General features: G+C 36.4%; 1 protein-coding gene across 11 annotated transcripts in view; it reads right to left on the minus strand.

The window, feature by feature from the left end:
* KAT6B (lysine acetyltransferase 6B) overlaps window positions 1–20,959 on the minus strand; it is a 107,786-nt gene that overhangs the window by 39,414 nt on the left and 47,413 nt on the right. For 7 of the 11 annotated variants that reach the window (XM_032749113.3, XM_072931016.1, XM_072931018.1 and 4 more), the window contains 7 exons: window positions 15,215–15,323; window positions 9,445–9,560; window positions 9,199–9,280; window positions 8,082–8,214; window positions 3,238–4,169; window positions 2,180–2,301; window positions 1,162–1,277 (listed from right to left, as the gene is read on the minus strand). In XM_032749113.3, the coding sequence (XP_032605004.3) occupies window positions 1,162–1,277; window positions 2,180–2,301; window positions 3,238–4,169; window positions 8,082–8,214; window positions 9,199–9,280; window positions 9,445–9,560; window positions 15,215–15,323 (1,610 nt within the window). The remainder of the gene's footprint in view (window positions 1–1,161; window positions 1,278–2,179; window positions 2,302–3,237; window positions 4,170–8,081; window positions 8,215–9,198; window positions 9,281–9,444; window positions 9,561–15,214; window positions 15,324–20,959) is intronic. The other 4 variants (XM_032749115.3, XM_032749116.3, XM_072931021.1 and 1 more) reach the window with 2 other exon arrangements.

Here is a 20,959-nt window from a genome sequence, read left to right on the forward strand (position 1 = left end):
TAAGGTATCATACATAAATGCTGCTAAAGCATAACTAAATAAGTAAATATAACATTAGAGTGAATGATAAAAAATACACACATTACTCATCAGAAAAGGAAAATAAGAAACAACCAGCTTCAATCAATCAATCAACCACAGTGAACCTAATTCAATAGAGTTGTGCCAAGGTCAGTTTGTGGATCAGCCTCTGTAACATCTCAGTTACTTCTCCCTTCCCACCCTCCACCCTAGCTTTTCTTGTGGTCTCCATCAAAGTGAACACACTGGAGTAATAACTCAAATTTCATGTTTCCTGTTCCTAATAAATATAAAGAAAGCATAAAGCAAGATACAGGAGGATCTCTTTCACTCTAATTTTACTTATTTTGTTTCTGGGGAGGGCTTGGAGATAACTTTTCCTCCCACTGTCTTCCAAATACTTCGGCAAGACTCTGGCAGGATTTTACCCTCTCACCTCCACCTAAACCATCACTTTACTACAGAAGCCAACCCAAAGAGTTCACATAAAGGCAAAACATCTCCCCTCCACAATCTCCACAGCACAGGCAACACAAAACTCTGCAGAGATCTGCTGAGCACATGTACTAGTCCAGGCTCTCTGCCTGACTCCAAGATACACACTTGCAAAGATGGTCAGAAATGAGGCGCTGTTGCCACAATTTGCCAACTTGTACTTCATTTAGCTAGCATGACATCTTCCCTGGTCCTTAGAAAAAAGGAGGTTAACAAATACTGGACCACAGCCAAAAGCACTTTGTCTAAAGGGCCAGAAGTTGGACATACCTCATTGAACCGGTGTAAGAAAAAACAAATAAACAAACAACAACAAACCACAAAAACCCCAGACAAAACCAAACAAATAAGTAAAAAAAAAAACCCAACAAAACAAAACCACAAAAATAAACCTTGAACAAAACCACACCAATACACACTAGACACTGACATTAATACAGGACTAGGAAAACAACTTTTTATTGCATCTTTAATTTAGAACTAGCTAAAAAGAATGACAAATCCTTGTTTTCAGTTATAATTACAAAAGCATATTTACTTTTAAAGGCTTTAAATTATTAACAGTTACAAAAGAGTAAAAATAAGTTGTAACATTCACATAGGAAAAAATGCCAAATACGTATGGCAATCTTGACAACTTGCTACCTTGCATATTCCTGCGGGTATGGTGAAGAGTACCAGGTCTGGATCTCATATTTTCCAAACTCAATAACAGAAGGGTATCGCCCACTTGTTTCACCAGTGTTTTTACACCCAATTTTCTGTCAGGTGCAATAAAAAAAAACCATATTAGTTATAGAAAAAGTATAAGAAACTTTAGCTGTTTATAACCAATTTTACCCACTGAAAGCATGTGAAACCTTAAGTATCCAAGTCAGTTGCTTAAGCTGTTTAAACCCTGACAGAGGACAGAGTTTGCAAACAGAAAATACCAACAGCAAAAGCCCAGCCAAAGAAGAGGCACAACAGCCTCAAATTCTATTCTCCCACAGCACCTCGTGTGATGATGTCCCTTACTGGAAAAAAGTACAACATGTAGCCATTTATGATGCCATTTTAAAAAAGCAGCAATTGAAACCTTACATTCACCCACTTTCTAAACCAGGTTCTCTCTAGAACACTGGTTGGTCATTTCACAGACACAGAAAAGTAAAAGTCTGGTTCACTAGTTTGATTCAGCTCAAATATTATCACTGCTAGATAAAATCTAAAGTATTTAAACTCAAATGTGGTAACTAATCAGGTAAAATTAATTTATGGACTCACTAAACCTGGTTTTCTACCAAGCAGTGTTTTCTGGGACCAACTTAATTTTTCAGAATACCTGCTTTCTTTGCAGAGGAAAATCATTAATGACAATATCCTCTAAGTCCTGACCAGGACATCAGCTACTTTTAAACTCTATGTTTGATCCTGTAGTCCTGATTGCAAAATGCTCAAGTATATATTTCAAAATCTATCTTAAATGTCACTTATCATCTGATCCATTCCAGCACGATGCCTTGTCTCCTATCTGCACATACAGTGTCTCCCAAATAGATTTCAGAGCAAGCATGATGCATTAGATTAAAAGGAATATATTAGAAATGAAGACGAAGAGACTGAAAATTAACTCAGTTTTCATTTACAGAAATAACTGCATTTTGTGCAACATGATTCTTACCTCCATGGAAAGTTCTCGTGCCTGCTTAAACACTTCCAAATCTTCCTGTGTAACAGTGTCCTTACTTCCCAACAGAAATACATCCGTATTTTCTTGTTTGATGCTTAGTTTGATTTCAGTATCTGTTATTTAAAACCAGCAAAAAGTTTATTCACAGACATGAAGATTACATGCGCATTATCAAAGTGATACTACTAAACAGGATTGCAACTACGGCTGTTAAGAACTCCCCATTTTAACCAAATTTGGAATTACTAAGTAACAGAATTGAACCCTTCACCCCCCTTCTTCTTTTGTAGCTTGCTGCTGCACAAGCTATTTTTTGGTACTTGCTTGTCTGTCTGTATAAGCCTTCATGGCCCAGTTCTGCTAAACTAGTTTTGAACCTCATGGAATGGAGCATATTTGATTGCTAGAACTATGCCACCTGATAAATTCCAGTATACTTTGGAAGGTAAAAAATAAACACAAGAGAAAAAAGTTGCCCTTAAAACTTGAAGATTAATGCTAAGCTAAGTCTGCATTCAAACATTATAAATTAGAAGTATTTTTTTCTTAAATAAAAGTAATAAAAAGGTAGTTCACAGCAGTAGAGATCAGGTGTTGTGGAGACTGTAGTATGATGGAACTGTTCATGAAAAAGCAATGGAGCAGAGGGAAATGAATTGAAATGCCCACTGTTATAAGCAGTGACAGCACACAATCATAATGACAGCAGTACTGCCATAGGAGCGGCAGGGGAAGAACAAGGAAGTAGCATGACAAGCTACTCATGCGCTACTACACAGCCATAAGCAACATTATGAAGGCATTTGGGGCTCCTAGTGTCACTACAGATGAAAAAAAATAATAAAAAAGTGGTGTGGTATTAGTTAGAAAAAAAAAAAAAACAACCAAAAATGTTTTGGAGATTTAGTCAGCATTAGATAAAAGGTCAAAGTTTTGTTGTTCTCGTATGAAAGTGAAATAAGAACAAGAGAAATAGCTAAGACCTATGTGATAAGAATTTTGGTTTTGGACGGGACGCAGGTTTGGTTGGCGCTTCGACCTTTGCTTACCATCATCCTGATCAGGTTTAATCCTTCCGTCTGTCAAGCTCCCCTTCCCTGGTGAGGGGGTCCCCATCTGAGGGGTCATTTTATACTTTAATCTGCCTAGAATCCTGTGCTTTTTAAAGAAAGCTGTTCTCCTGAGGTGAGCAATTGCTTTAAAAGCATGTCCTCTAGACACACCCCATCCAGAGGCACAGGCACAAGACACAAACCTACTCCTAACCTCTTTCTTTCCATAGAAACAACTATTAGATGTTGATGTGGAGGATAATTCTGGTTTACTACACAAGTGCTTGTGGGGTGCATAGCTTGGGTGACTCTTTTTTCGAGACTGTTCATGAGTGGTATAGATATGAGAGAGTCCATCAAAGAGTCCCTTTAGCTGACTGCTACTAGGAAGGCTACTAAAGGAGGGTATGCTTGACTGACTGGAAGAACCTTGGGGAGAGTTAGAAGAAGTCAAAGTGCTGGATTTTTGAGAACTGGAGCTCTGACCAGAGATGGGGATTGGGGGTAGAAGTGAAGAAGGTGGAGGTTTTAGCTTTTGTGTGGTACCTGTAGCCAACACAAGAGAAGTGCATGACTGTTTCTGAGAGACCTTTTTCCTTGGACGATAGTGCTTTGAAAAGTCTATTATTTCACCTCGTGATCTGCGACCATCAGGTGATGGTGTAAAGAACTTAGTAAGGCCATCAATGAGACCTTTGGTTTTCTTGTTAACTTTAAGTGTAGAGGCAGGTATGTAGGTGGAGGTGGTGGTGATTTTGGTGGTGGCACCAGGCCGAGTGGGGTCTGTAACAGGCAATCTGCTGCTTGAATCCTTCACAGATGCAGCATGACCAGATGAAGGTGTGGTACAGACTTTAGTCTTTTGACCCCTACCAGGTGACCCCCTTCCTGTGAATGCATTCACGGATCCTTCATCACTGGTTACAGACCTATGCAAAAATTTGAAAAATAAAAATCAGCACTCAAAATATTAACTGTCAAATAGCACTATAGTTTATACAAGTTACCTGGGCCACTGTACTTAAAAGTCTTTAAAGTAATTTAAAGACATATACACTTTGGAAATACATTTCACACTATGATATAACATCCATCTTTTACTTCCCCTTCTTTTTGTTCCCCCTCCCCTCTTATGTTTAAAACACAGTCCACAGATTATATATAAAGCCCTGGCATAGCAAGATCTCCCACATATACAGCCTTCTCATATACTTTTAGGCATAGCCAAAATGTGCGTCTTTGGAAAAAATATCATTACATCGCATTTGTACAACAATTGCTCCATCACCATAGAGTTTATTGTACACACAGAGAAGATTAATGTTTTCAGTGTTAATATGATATCAAAACAGTTAACTTCAGACTGCATTTGCTTAAACTGTAGAGAAAGTCTATTAATCCTTTAAAGCAAACAGTCAATCTTCAAGAAACTGCCTTTTTTTTCCCCCCACACTCTTGTTGGATTATGTAAAACATGGCAGTAAAAGTTACCACCGAAGATCTCAAAGCCAAATGAGGTAGTTTATTAAGAACATTACTACAAAACCAAAGAAATAGAGTCTTTAGAAATTCAAAAATAGCAAAAATTAAAAATAGGAAAGGAAAGACCAAGACTAACCAAGGCGCATTTGCAGAAAAGCCATAAACTAATGAGGCCTAACATGGAAGGTTTTAGGAAAAAACAGAGTGGTGAATCTTACTTAAATGCTAGGAAGAAAAAGGGCATACTGAAAGCAAACATTTGTGAGAACAGAATTACAGGTTTAACTAGTTGCTAATAACTGAAAAGAGAAACTACACCGCAGAGTAGTATATTCTAGCAAACAGAAACAGAACTTTTCAAAATATCTGCAGTAAAATAAATAGTTATCAGGACATACAATCAAATTACAAAGCCGAACAAAGCTACACAGCTGTATCACATGCTTTCTTTCATTCCCTTTTCCATCCTGCTCTTTGAAGTTAGCTTATTTACTTTGCAGCAGAAAGTTCTCTTCCACAGATTTTTGCCCTCTTAATTGAGATACTGAAGTAATTAATTGCAACAGGTTCCTTCTAATTAGGGATTCAAAAGCTGAGGGCTACCATCTGCTTATTGACCTCCAAGGGCCCACCAGCTTAAGAACCAGCCCCTTTTCCACCCACACATCCTTAAATTTGGTTAGTTCCTAAGAGGCAACACAACCAATAACTTCTAAGTCTTTTGAATCCTTTGGTGTCATACGCTTAAGTCTGTCACAAGACCTGTTCTCAGTGCCAGATGTGGTAACCACCAGCAGTGCCAGAGGCCAGCACACACCTGGTTTAAGTTAATCTCACACAGTAATTTGCCTGAGAAGGGCTTCCTACAGATGGTCAACAGGCAAAAAATTATTCCAGTACCACTGGACATATTTTCTTTGTACTATACAAGGACTAAATGGCATTGGCTAACCTTCCTGTATTTCATGTGACTACACACTTTTTATGTTTGACACTATTGTCTTCCATACTCCACAATCACTTTAAAATAGGATTTCATGCCAAAGAGTGTCTACTCTTATTCTATCTCTAACCACTATTTTTCCAAAACAAGATTACTTTATACACGAGACACAGAAATAATAGAAATGTGCTGGCAAGTATTGCAAATAATCATTTTACTAATGCTTCCCAAGCACTCCTGTAACATGCTCATGCAGCTCACATGCTACAAAGAAAACCTTTCTGAAAATGTTAATAATCTTCACATAATACTAAAAAAACTTCTGCAACCTTTAGCATGATGTTCACTTTAAAATTTGCAGTCAAAATCTCAATAGCAAAACATAACAGGAAAACCCTCACAACAGGAAGGTAACTTTCTAGTACATGTATGAGGAAGGAGGGGAAGCAGAATTAGTGTTTGGGGGTACATTGCTGCTAAATCCACCCACTGGGAATGCAAACCAGATGCATGGCTGCAGAAAAGTAAGATGGCAGGACTGTATAGGAACCGGTCCTGGTTCTGGTCAGAGCAGGGTTAATTTTTGCAGTAGCCAAGGGGAACATGTCCAGGGCCCAGTGGTTATTCTGTACCACCTCATGGGCAGGGAAAGGGACTTTGTTCCAGATAGAAGGGGTTCTTTGCAGTCGGGTAAGCAGGGAGCAGCCGGGTAACACCATTTAAAATAATCATGTGTGAATTGTTTTGCCTGTCTTGTACACTTTGTTATTGGTACTGTAGCTGTTACTGTTTGCTTTCTTTTCTCACTCCTGTTTCCAGTAACTTGTTCTTATCTCAAACTGGATCTGTACTTTTTGTGCCTTCAGTTCTCCTCTCCAGCCACTGGCAGGGGGAGGGGGAAGCAAGAGACTAGGGAGTCTCAGCAGTAGCACTAAACTGGGGAATATCACTTCTGAACCACAAGGAAGCCCTAACCTCCAGTTGAGGGTTTATGTGTTTTCGAAGAGTATATAAAACCAGAGGTACAACTAAAGCCCAAGGCATAGCTAGAGATACATGGAATATTTTTATTATGCACACAAAATCATATATAGAAAACTCAATGACCTTCAAATTCCTAAGCCACTTATTCAGGAGAACTGAGAAGTACAATGTTTCACCCAGTCTAGCAGCATATACCAGCCAGTACAACTACATCTTTTACTTTCATGTAGTGTCATACTTGATTCCTGTCCTGAACTACTTTCATAGAGCAACATACACTGAACTTCAGGCCAAGAAGCAAAAAAGCAAGATGAAAGATCCTGGCAGAGAGAAAGGCAAAAGAGAATACAGCAAGATGCACAGCATCAAGTAAATTAACTGGACTAGTGCACTATACTGCAAGTACTTTTTCTTTTATTTTCACATGTGGGCTCTACTGGCTTCAAAAATCCTTGTTTCGCAAAATGCAAAGTTTTACAGCAGCTCCCATGCAACTCTGAATAATACAAGTTTTTAGACCGTAGAGAATGTCACAATGTAAAGAATGAGAAAGCTTTTCAGCTGCTCAGCTGACGTAGCCAAATAGTTAAATAATGCTTAAATAGGGGTGAAAAAACGCGTACTTGGATAGGAACACATGATAGAGGGCAACATGCTACTGCAGCTGACACAGAATCTGCTCCTATTTAACACTCAGTGTAACATCAACTCAGTATTTGAACACTACTTAAACAGCCCTCTAACCAAGACTTACGATGTCCAACTACAGTGTTTCCTGGGAAGACAGATGTTAAAAAAAAAATTACAGCACACTCTTGCTTTAGATAAACATAGTCCTGAGAAGCAAGAAGAATAGCCATCTCTTTTCCTAGTAACTGGTAGCAGGTTAACAGCAGAATTCAAGAAATAATCTTTTCCAGAGTACCACTGAAAACAGAACTTCTCTATCACTTACACAGTTTGCTTTTTGAAACAGGTTTGGTGAGCTGATACTAACTAATAAAGTAATTTTAATACATTTGCCAAACAGCTCTTTGAGCAGAACGGTCTCCTGATAGCTTGATGTTATCCACTTTGCATTCTGTACGTACTACAATTATTTGAAGCTATACTTGAAAGGCAGTTGTGGCATTTGTTTTTATACAGAAGTTCATTTGCACCTGCTATAGGTACAATTTTTGATAAAAACTTACATGATCTGAAAAATTAAGTTACAGTAATTTTTTTATCACCACCTGACAGGACACCAAAAGCACCTACTATAATTTAGAAGTTATTGAACATTGGGCAGAAAGGTAAATACAAAATCACTCATTATCTATTTTCTCCAACTTGAAACAGAGTTAAAAATGGTGCCTAAACCTATATCAAACTCTTACCTGATTACATTCTCAAAAACACCTAAAGAAATAAAAACCCAAGAGAAACTTACAACATTCGTTGCTTTAATTTATTTTTCGGTCGTCCAATAGGCTTTGCGTATCGTCTCCTTATTTGCGCAGCTTTCTCATGAAGCAGCTTTCTCCCTTTCTTCTTTGGTCTACAGACCTGGCAAATCCACATCCCTATATAAAGGAAAAAGAATTTAGTTGTACACAGTTTATCTAATCTGTACTGCAGGTGTGTACCAAGATACATACCAAGTATGTACAAAGTCAGCAAATTATCTCTTGAACAGGACATAGGCAAGGGAAAGTGGACAAAAAAGTGATCCACCTCTATACTCTGAAATTTTCAAAAGCAAAGTCCTCATGGATACAAGAGGTGAATACAAGAGGCAACAAGAATCACAGAAAAGATTGTGAGCAATTAGGTTCCTAGAAGAATTTCTGTTCTAGCTTGTCCCTCCTTATACTACCTAGATCTTTCTCTAGACAGAATTAAGACAGGGTAAAAAATTACATGTGTGTTACAAAGCCATTAGGGTAGAGCATGCTAAAGAATATACTACTTCACACCTAGGTATATTTGTTTTAATACACAACCTGAATTTAGCATCCTTTTAATATCAGATAGCCATGTCTAAACATTTACTGTAGATAAGGTTGGGGACTAGGAGGGGAAGAACTGAAGAAAGTCTTTAATGTAACATTAAGTAGGGAAAGCCATAAGGATAGAAGAGCAAAAGCGAGAGGTGCCATAGGTCAAAAATCTAGAGATCAGAGAACCTGAAAACCCATGCGTTTTGTTTGCTTGTTTTTCCAATTACTCCTACAAAAGGCAAGAAGAAGAGTCTCTTCTCCATGTTCCAAGAACTTCTTTGTCAGTGTATATTTACCAAGCATTTAAACAGCCTTTCTAAAAAATTTCACCTTCAATAAACTGGGCAATAACTCATTACACAATGAATTCATCTGATGAACTATATGCAGACCTTTATTATTTTCCTGAGGAAAAAACTCCCCATATCAAATTTCCTTTGATATTAATGAAATTGTACTATTTATATATGAATGAAATTGTACCATTTACCATACTCAGCAGGTTTTGGTCACTTAATACAAGACTGCAAATGAAAGTACTTTCATTGAAAATATTTTTAAGATCACCTTTTGGCATTCGGGATAGTGGCGGGTCACAGCACTCCATGTGGAACCCTCTATCACAGGAGTCGCAAAAAAGCATGTTATCCTGGGGGGGCAGGGATGAGGGGGTGGAGAAAAGGAAAAAGGAAAAAAGACTTAATACAGCATTGCTTGAAGTTGTACATCAATTATTTGCATTTGGACATGTGCTAATTACAAAGCTACCATAAACAAAGAGAAGTCAAGTAACACTGAACAAGTCTAACTTACTGCATTTTTGCCTTGGATCCTACATGCACTGCATGTCTTGCATTCAATACATTGCCACCTCAATGCCTTCACATTTGTTGTTAACTCAGGACAGAATTTCAAACATGATGGATGTCCTAAAAAATACCAAAATGTTATTGAGAGATTGAGACTTAAGATTGGTTAGATTGAATTTTGATGTATTGACAAATACACAGAATAATTATCATGAAACCCATTCATGAAGACAGGTAGAAAATTGACTTTTACTGTAACTGACACCAGTGAATGGTCTATGTAAGCACTAAAACTGAACTTTTTATTTTCACTAAGTTATTTCCATGGCATATTACACTGTCATTGGTTCTGAAAAAAGTGTGTTTATAAACTTGACCATATTCCCCTTTCACAGCAGTGCAAAATAAACAGAGGAAATCTTCAGATAAAACTGCATTAGTTATTTTTCTAACTATACTAAATATCTACCAGAGAAACTGAAGAGTCAAACTATATGTGTTTTTTTAATTTCAAATTATTATTTAATTATAAGCAAAGAACAATTTCAGAGTAATAAAAAGGAAAAAAATGAATCTGGCAATTGGCAAAAGGAAAACATATTGCAATATAAAGTTTAAAATTGAGGGGGTTGGTGTGGAGTATTGAACTACCACCTCCCACAAAACACAAGAATTCCTTGGCGGGACCATCCTTTCACAATAGTCTTGAAGGCCTACATGACTTCCAATTAACAGAAGATACCAGGCAACTGAACACATCCAACACCTGAGGCAATACTGGCAGCGATTTTTTCATGTCTTCAACAACCTCAGAGCGTAGCCCTAATCCAGAAAAGATAAAAGCACTGCGATATAGGAAGGGATAAGCATTCCCAGGGAAACACTTTATGATAGTATTATATTCAGAGATTATCTATCATGAACATAAACTCAGAAGTTGTCAGAGAGAAGAATCCCTGATGCCATGCTGCACTTATAAATGGCTGCAGTGATGTGGCATGCATCAAAGGTGCTTTCTTCTCACTGTCAGAGTTGGAATGAGTGCTTTCTTCTAGGTAATGCTGTAGTTACAGTGATTCAGACTATCTTTGTCGACTGTTTCTCAGTCAAGGAATGTGCTAAAACACCACAAATAAAAATACAATCTAATCTATGAGCATTTGCTATTTTCATCTTCTAATGGACTGAGGCATGAATGGCAAAGACTGCTGGAATGCAAAAGCCACCTGAATAAGTGACAATTTCAGATTTTACTTCCCTTTATTCTATTTATCCAAGGCTGAAACCACTTTATTATTAAACTTCCAAAGACAATTTGAATTCTGCATTTTCTCAAAATAAAATGCAGGGATATAATCTATTAAGAAGGAGCAATCAATAATAAATTCAAAGAATAGTTACAGAAAAATATTGAAAAGCATAACCATTTGATTCTTAGCATACAATTTAAAATATACTGACTTTTTTTTTGGTTAAAATTGAGTATACACTTTCAAGAATGTGACAAATATACTGTAACAGCGGAGATGAGTTCAATGAGATACTATTCCCTTCAATGAAAACCCATAGAGAGGCTGATATTAATAATCAATATCACATAAAGACTTATTTTATCAACTATGATTTAACAAGCCTATTAACACATTAAAGCACAGTCATAAATCAATCACTCCATGTAAGTATATTTAATTTCAGTTATCTACCCTGCACAGAAGTGATCTATTTAAAGAAGCAAGTAAGTTGCATTTAAAACTTTTTTTTATTTAGTTGATTTTAATTTTGTTTTACATAAATAACTGATGTATAAACATATGGAACATCCATTCTCACTAGCTGGCAACCACTGCTTGAACAAATTAAGTGTAACTGTGTTACTTTGTATCTCTTACCTACCAGTGGAACATTTCTCATTCAAGCAATTACACATCTTAACACATTTCTTTAATTGCTAGATTTTATTATTAAACAAAAAATCAAGAAAAACATTCCACTGGTATTAAACATGCCTGCAATTCCAAATCCTTGAGCCACAAGTAACTAGAACTGGAAGAGTGCAAATGGGAACCATCACTATGGATTTGTCATATTTGTCACTGTCTTTTCTAGGTATGCACTAGCAGAGACAGCCCAGGGACATTAAAATTTCAAAATACTATATGGTATTGTTCTTTAAGAGTTGATAATACTTAAACTATTCATTTTATACACAAATTGATATAGTGCAAATATAACAGTAACATGTATAGGGTAATACCTACCAGACATTAAGTGGGAACCAACAAGTTTCCATTTGAAAAGGAACTCTGTTGAACTACAGTCATAGCAGTTATACACATTGTGTAGTTTAACAGATTTCCATAGTCAGTTGAAGTTACTATGTCCTTCACTGATTTTACAGCTAGGTTTATTTTTAAATTTGAGAGCTGAAGGAAAGCATGTTTTGGGCTTCCAAATTTGCAGTATTTCAGCTCTAACTCATCTAAACTGAAATTAAAAACCTAATATCGTCTCCATATCTAGAAACTAATAAAACTCCAAGAGGCTTCCAACACTAGTGTGAAGTGTTTAAACTGGTAATTTCCCCTGGTTCCACCATGTGACTTTCTTTTAAAAGTCAGCAGCATCAATATTTTAATGTATCAAAAAAGTTTACCAGATTACTGGAAATTTAGTAATCTAGTAATCTTTACAAGCTGGAAAATTTCACCAGGAACACATACAGGCCTACTTGAAAATGAAACACTTAAAAATTCGTTCATGCATGTTAGAAATGGTTAAGATTTGTGATACACTGATGTGGCAGAAATAGGTGAGACCAGGATGTTAAAAGTGAGGTCTCATTCCTTTGTGATTGGAGGCAATTTCTTAAACCCGCCCACTTTTGTGTCTTCCTCACAAAGCTGAGTCTTTTTTATTCATTAAAGGATTTGATGAAAAAGCTAGTCTTTTAAAAGAACAAGCATTAGATCACTGACTGGAATTACACACAGTGCTAAATTAGTTATACTAATATCTCCAGTTATTTTTAACATAAATGCTGCGAACTACTGTATAAAATAATTCCCCCCAAAAAAAGCCCTCAACTTGGGTCTGATAATCTTTTAGGCAGAAAGAGTTATTATTATTTAGGGAGACTTTAGCTATGAGCAGAGATGGTCAGTGCACCTGCCTTGGGGATATACCAGTTTTTTCTACATGCAAATATCTTAGCAGTTCATTTTATCCAACTAACCAATATCCTTATACAGACAGCAATAATTAAAACAATTTCTATATTCCATTATTACTAAAGCATACCCTAAATCTCATTTAAAAGCAATCTCTGCCCAGTTCTTTCCAAATATTTTCTGTCCCTATTCCTTCTGACCTGAGTCCAATGTCTCTGTTGCTCTGCTCTCCAGCCTTCTCTACCCATCTTTGATCAGTAACCCTCTTGCCTCGTCAGGATAACATACAATCGGAAGAATACCCATACCTTTTGCTATTTTTGCCCCTTTAAAAAAATATTTATTATAATTCTCCAGTCACTCAATTTTTTTCCCCTCATTCTACAACTTCAAACCCTTATAAAAATCTGTCAGCAGCATTAATCTTTAATTGCTTCTGCACATCTTGTTTGGAAAAATAGAAGAAAAGTTCAATTCTAGTTCTAAAGTGTAGTGGCTTTTCAAAATCAAGAGATAGGGAAAAAGCAGGGAAAAAAAAAAAAAAAGCAAACCACAAAACCCAACCAAAACCAAGAGAAACTATGACTGCTTCTGTAATGGGATTTGTTTTCTCACAACTGACATCCCCCATCTTACTTCTTGAGAAAATCCTCTGTGCCAAATGACATAGCAGTGCCCTTCATTTCTACTATCCAAATACCACAAAAACGTGCAGCTAGTTATCCAGCTAGTTTCTGCTCTCAGAATGCAGAGGCACTACCTGAAAAGACAAAAGCGACTTGACACAAAAAGGGAAAACATGCACGCCAGTAGCAGGCACTGCAATTTAATCTCTGATCAACTGAACAATTTGCTTGCTGTGCACAACATGTAATTTCTTTTCTATTTGTTAGACAGCAAGACTAGCTTTGAGATACACTGCAATGTGCAAAATTACAAATCCAATTATAATAAAACTCCACTTGAGTGAAGTTTTGTTATTTATAAATTGCACTGAAATTGGTTTTTATTTTAGTTAGGCATCAGTAGCTAAAGTTTAACCATCCAGCAAACTGATTGGCAGTCTCACCATTTCATTCATTATATCTGATACATCTGAGGAACTAATTAAAGATAATTTAGTCTTAATGAGGCAGAGAGAATATATCAGTGTTAAGTCAAATAGAAGCTGATCCATGAAAGTCAAGACTTCCAGTTCTAAAGTGTCTTAAGACCCACCAGGGAATTATTACACAACAGAAGAGTAGATGATATCTAAGCTCACCTGATAAATGTAAACTCTGTGCAGTAGAGTCTAACCCAGTATTAATTTTGCAAATATCAGAAAACAGATTTGAAAATAGAGAAGACCTGTAAACCACTAAAGGAAGACAATTTAAAATTTATGAGGTTTGCTGTTGCATACTAGGTTGAAAAAGTCATTTTCTTATTTCAGCATGTAATAACTGGCTAAAATATATTTAAAAATATACTGGTTAAAATGCAACACAACTATCAGGGTGATTATTGAGAAGGAGACACCAACATATCCTGATTAACTGAAAGCATGTTTTTATCCATACTGTTTTGTTTTTACTCAAGTACTGATGTAGCCTGTCCTGAGAACTGCCATAGCTACCATCAGCATACCTAAAAAATGATGATATTCAGGAACTCCAGATGCACAGAACCACAGATTATCCAGAGCTGGAAGGGACCTAAGAAGATTATCAAGTCCAACTCCTGGCCCTTCACAGGGCATCCCCAAGGTCACACCATGTGCCTTGAGAGCATTGTCCAAATGCTTCTTGAGCTTTGTCAGCCTTGGTGCAGTGACCAGTGCCCTGGGGACCCTGTTCTAGTGCACAACCACCCTCTGGGTGAAGAAGCTTTTGCTAGACTTCCCCTGACACAAGTTCAGGCTGTTGCCTCGGGCCCCAGCACTGGTCACCACAGAGAAGAGAAGCACCTGCATTAGGAACAGCCACAGAGTCTGCAAGAGCTGCCACAACACACAGGAGAAAGGTACATGCAATCAGTAGTGTCATTATCTTGTGCCTGACAAGTAACCGGCTACCCGCCTCATGTGGTATGTTACCTAAAACATTATTCTCACAATAATTTTATAAAAAAATGAACTGGATACACAAGATGTGCAGCAGCAAAGGCTGCTACATAGTCTTAATTACTATGATTATTCCTCAGCTCCTGAAATGTTGCAAATCCGCGCAAGCAAAATTCTTGATCATCATTTGATGTCACAATGCAAAACTGAGTATTCAGAGCCAACATAAATCCCAAACAATAACTGAATTATTGTATTGTGAAAGTGTGGTTTCCCCCTCTTAATTAACTCAGCAGATCTATACTTTGACATAAAGATGAATTCATACCTCTTATTTATAATTATCCCAATTACAAAGACAACAAAATTCTAGTTTAAAGAACCAAACAAGAACAAAACTGACAAACAAACCAAGAAAAACAGCAACAAATTCTTCTGTCCCCCTGGTTTCAGTTCTTGATTTATGTTTGTTCAAAGAGAAGATAAGGTTCAAAGTTTAAAATATTTTTTAGAAGACATACTAAAACAAACATTTCTAGTATTTGTAAATCCAGCCAACTTACCACTGCTGCCACAATCTGCACAAGACAAGAGCTCTTCTGGTTTTTTTTCACGATTTGATTCTTTCGTTCCCAAGCAAAAGCTACATATTGGGATGGGATCAGCTCGTGGCTAGATTTAAAAATAAACAGACAGTTAGCTAACAAAAAAAAAAAAACACCCAAACCAAAACCCACCAGCCTCCAAGGCTTTTACTTGGTATTTTGCTGTACCACATACTAATTGGCAAGGTAAATGTCCACTTTACTAACTTTGTTACAAAGTTTTCATCTCTACATGGATACTTCATAAACTTCAAGCTGGCCCATAATAAGGCACCCTGTGTATTAATCCATGTAAATGTGCCCAACACAAGAGCAGTGTTAAAAAAAACAAGGAAAAATTAGAACTTGGACACTATTCTTGCACACAATTGCAACTCCAGAACACAATCGCTTGTTCTTCAAATACAACAGTGTCCAAAAATCAAGATTTAAACTAGTCTTTATTACAGATGAATATAGCTCCTTTTCACAAGGCAAAAACTCAAATTCAAGATATATTTTATTACTTTTAAATTCAATACAACTCATACTGCCCTCTGAAACTACCATTTTAGGGTAAAAGCACCGGATTTAACAGATCAAGTGTCATCCATGCCAATCTGATGAGTTCCATCAGCTTTGATAGCCAGTCATAATAAAAAACATGCAAATCTTTCAATGTCTAGAAGCTATACACAGAACTCTTCACAGAATTACTTCAGAATTGATACAAATTTACTTCCCATCTTCCTTATCAATTGCATGACAAACTGTATCAGAGAATATTTATTATATAGTTTCTGCTTTACATTTTAGAGCTTTAAAGAAAACACTAAGCTGCAACATCCAAAATATTAATGTATTAATTACTACATGCAAAAATCTGTACGCAGGTCTGTAACTAATAAAATTATATGCAACCATTTCTCCCAAATGGGATAGTCAAATAGCAGAGTACATTCTAGCACAGAATATCACAATAACTCAGATTCAAATGCTTTCTTTCACTAATTCGCAGCTTCCAGATTCAGGTGGGCAGTGCTGTTAGTTTTAACATATCAAAGCAACCATTTATTGGCTTTACCTTCATTTTCCATTTCCTCTTTATGCTACAATACTTCGAAAGCTGGCAGGCTATCTTCACCTGACCTATAAATCTGTATTCCATTACAGATCTGGGAAGTGGGGAATGCTTGTTTTTAAGGGTATTCTTCTGAAAGATTTAGTTCCATGGTGATGTGCCCTTATATCTCAACACACTATAACACAGAAATATTGAAACTACTCTTATGTTATTAAGCTTTAGGATCAGCATGAAGAATGCTGACACCGGGAAGGTAAGTTTGTCCTAGCCATAGAAGAGGAGGACACAAACATACTTCCATATAAACATACCCCAAGGCACCACACTTTTTCTGAAAATTTAGTCTTCAGCAGGCCTGCTCACTGTTCAACTCTTCACAATCCAATTACTGAAATATTGACATACTTGTACACCCCAAAGAATATATATGAAAGATAAGCAGAGCTGAACTTTTCATAAGTAAGGAGATGTGTGTTCTCTTCCATCATCTACAAAAGGGAACTGCTGTAACCACCTTATAACCAATAGGAACAAACACCATCTGCAGTCTTTTGTCTTACTGAGGTCTCCATTATGGATTATATGGTTTGCTGAAATATGCAATTGCTACTTGGATAAAAACAACTGCTTAACTTATAAAGCAACTTTCAAAAATGGTCGTGCTTCAAAAAAGAAGCATTATTGGTGTTGTCAGTTTTAGAAGGATGACATTGAACGAGATCTGTAGTTCTGTAGGTGGAAAGAGTTATACCAACTACTTACAGGACTTCTCACTTGATAAAAACAATGTATATATAAATAAAATAAAAAAGAATTATTTAGTTACTATTCTTGCCAGTCAGATATAGTTCAACACATCTTTCCCATAATTTTGCTTTCATCAGGTATGTCACTGGAGCAAAATGATACTAACAAAAAACCCAAAATATATAAACTATGCTAATCAGCAGCAGTAGAAAAAGGGTCCAGAGCTATTAAAACATATTTTGCAGCATTATGTGAACATTTCTTAACTGCTACTTAAAGCTTAATACAGATAATTCTAAAAGACAGATTATTCTTTTAGCAGAATCCAGTAAAAATCTCCTCTTGGCAACCATACCATTATTTTTCCCTTCAATGTAACAGTGCTTTAGCCATTTCAAAAAGGTTTGTGCTGATAAATAATTTACAAAGCTTCACACATCATTCAAATCCAGGTCCACAATCTCATCTATCTTTCCAAGATATTTTTTTGCTCTAGGAAAAGACATGGCCATTAGCCAACATTCATTTACTTCCCTATTTCAAACATGACCCCACCCCATCCCCCCCCCCCCCCCTTTTTTTTTTCTGAAGGTAAAATAAAGGACAAAGGTTGTTGGCAGTTCAGGGCTACAAAGACTGATGTTCCCATACCAAAACTAATCACAAAGAGCTTGCAAATCCTATCACCTCATATACAAGTTTCCAAGAAGCTTACAGGCTCCAGTATATTCTTTGAAGCCATTTACATTCATAACTGTATTACAGGTCTGTTCTCTCAACTACTGAAAGTTATGAATACCCACACACTCCTGTCAGCACAGTAAACAAGACATCATTTCAATTTGCTTTAGCTTGCACAGTCAAAGCAAGCCTGAATTCATACTGGTAGCATTAGTTCTGGCTCACAACTGTCTCAATTAGCATAAACTAAGGGCGTTTGGGGTTAATTTTGGGGGGGCTAGTGCAATTTTTCAGCCGTTGATTAACAGCAGCAGAATGTAGTCCAAACAGCAATGTAACTCCTACCTCAATCAAAGGGAACTCAAAGAGAAATTAATCTGTTTTTCTAATGAGTAGTTTATCTTCTAAAATATAGCCATCACGTATCTTTTGAAAAACAATGATCCATCTTCAGGAAGGTTAATTCCATTTCATCTCTTACAGAATGAATTCTATTCAAGTCACTTATTCAACACTGCAGTATTTTGTACCAGAAGAGCCAGTAATATTTTTGATGTTAATATTTAATATTAATATCTGCGTTACAAAAGCTTTAGTAGCATGGTGCCTGCTCTGTCACACAAAGGAGGTCTGAATAACACTTACCCAGTAACATACTATTGCTTCAACAGAACTAGTAAGCTGAGAAGAATTTTTCATCCCTTTAATTCTGCAAATAAGGTAAATGACAAGCTGCAAAACAATTTCATTTGCTAGGTTACTAGAAACGGAACATTCAAATTCAACAGACTGCCTTGTTCTAATAACTGTATTCCCAATTGCAGTAAGAGCAAATTTACAGAAAATTCATCCCTTATGCCAACATGCATTCAGAAATTGAGGTTTCACAAAGAGCAGCCAGCAAACTGGATTTTTAAAAAATTAAGATAGACACACCATGGAGCAATAACAGACCATCAACTCGGCACCTGTAAACAGGTTGGATTTTTATTTTACTTTCCAAGTAGAAATTGAGCCGCACTTATTTAAGCATCGTACATTCAAACTGCCATAGTCAATCAATCCCTCAAAACATCATACATATAACAACTGCAGTCCATCAACCCTCTAAATAGTGTTAAAACCATGTACTGTATAACACTATTGTATCACCAAAAAATACCATTAAAATCCAATTTTACAACATCCATAATTTCAAAATTATTCCAAACAATAATTGATTGTGATTATTCTAACACTTGAAACAGTTTTCACTAAAAATACATGAATGTGTGTACACTAAATTTTATTTATAGCTCCATTATTTCAGTAACTAAATAGCACAAGAATAAAAACCATGTTTAATAGAAGTTTGTGCTACAGATAAAGACTAAAAATAAAAAATATTTGTTTAATGACTTCAATAAGTGTTTTGTAACTGATCCAACTAAAAAAAAAAACATCCTAGAGCCTCCAAAAAACCCCAAAGCATTTTAACTATTTGACATAGTTTACACATTAAGTACCCATGATCTTTACTGCTCACAGTCTTTACATATTCTGCATTCTGACTGGTCCACAAAAAAAAAAGAATCATAGAATGGTTTAGGTTAGAAAGAACAAAAATCTAATTCCAACTGCCCTGCCATGGGCAAGGACACCTTTCATATCATCACTAATTCAGAAATAACATAGTGCTAGAATTTAGTTAAACTAGTACAGTGTCCATCTTTAAGGAAAGACTTGGAAGTCATTTATGCAACCAGCAAATTATTTTGTTTATATTAATGACTCACAATTATCTATTCTGAGAAACTAACAGGCTTTTGCTCCTGCACAAAATCAATCCTTGGTAAAAATTCAGCTCAACTTCTGTTACCTTATGCCAAAACTTGTCGCAGAAAAAAGGCCCAAACCAATTTCTTTCTTATGTAGTTTCAGTGCTTGTGGAATTCATATGCTTATTTGCTTATATTTATAGTTATCATGAAATTCTTAAAGCATTTTGTATGTTCTAACATCTCACCCCCAAAGAAGTCACATTAGGTCCTGAAAAGTTTCATTTTTCTTTATTTTTGAGTATGCAAAGTTACCCAAAACTATAAATCCCACTCAAAGCAAGCAGATTCCTATTTGCATTGCTATAGCACTCTGAGGTTTCAAACAGATTGTCTGAAAACTGCTAGGCATTAGCTGTGTACACACAATCACAGTCTTAAGTATTATCTCATTAAGTGTTATAAACACATTAAAATAAATTAAAAGTTTCACACACACTCCCAAGAAATTTTACTAGCAAACCAAAAACCTCAACTGTTCCCATTTGCAACTGCCTCTCCATGCCTTTTCAGAACCACCTCAACATCACCTGACTACCTGCTGGAGAACACATCCTTATGCATGATACCCCAACATTAGAATCTCTGTTATCCTATGAACAGAAATGGCATGGAAGTAATTACAGGGCTACCAGGAGAGAGGGGCAAATTTTACTGAAAACTGAAACTGCCGTGACCTTCAATACAGATCCACTACCCTGGTACCAGCCTATTTCCAGCCTAAAGAAGGACAGAAGCAGCAAGCTGGCTTTCTCAGAAAACCTACATTTTCACAAAGTACCTTTGAAGACTATCTGCACTTTTTTTTTCTTACCATGGTTTGAAAAAAAGAAGTCTCTGAACATGCAATACTGACAGAAACATCTCTAAATACTGTTTTTAAAAGTATTAATCTTGAAAAGCAAAAGCTTCATCAGCAACAGTTACTGATTTCTGTCTCATCTACTGAAGCAGCTGCTCTTGGTCCCAGACAAGACAAGGTTCTGTGAGCACTTGGAGCTGCAATCCCTTTCCTGCATCCATTCTGCATGTGTATAAAACAGTTTACTTTCCACATCTGAAAAAGAAAATCATCATGTTTCAGGAACTATAAGTTAAACTAAATTCTGAATTTTTAAAACAACTTGCTAACTATCCAGTAGTTCCCATATTAGTCCTACAGGCCTGCAAAGCATGGCAAACAATACATACTACCTCAAATGATGGTAAACACATCCTGACAGGCAGAAGTGTGGAAAAATTACACCTGCCACGAACCTTAATGTAGCAGTTATGCATTCAAAGAGCACAAAGCAAAGGCCAGTACAAGGGCAGTTCCAAAAAGAGAGGACTGACCAGGCTGTGAACTTTATTACACTTTTAAATCAACTGCATAAATGGTATGTATTGACAAAA

This window comes from Taeniopygia guttata, chromosome 6 (genome assembly GCF_048771995.1).
Source record: "Taeniopygia guttata chromosome 6, bTaeGut7.mat, whole genome shotgun sequence".
Taxonomy (NCBI): domain Eukaryota; kingdom Metazoa; phylum Chordata; class Aves; order Passeriformes; family Estrildidae; genus Taeniopygia; species Taeniopygia guttata.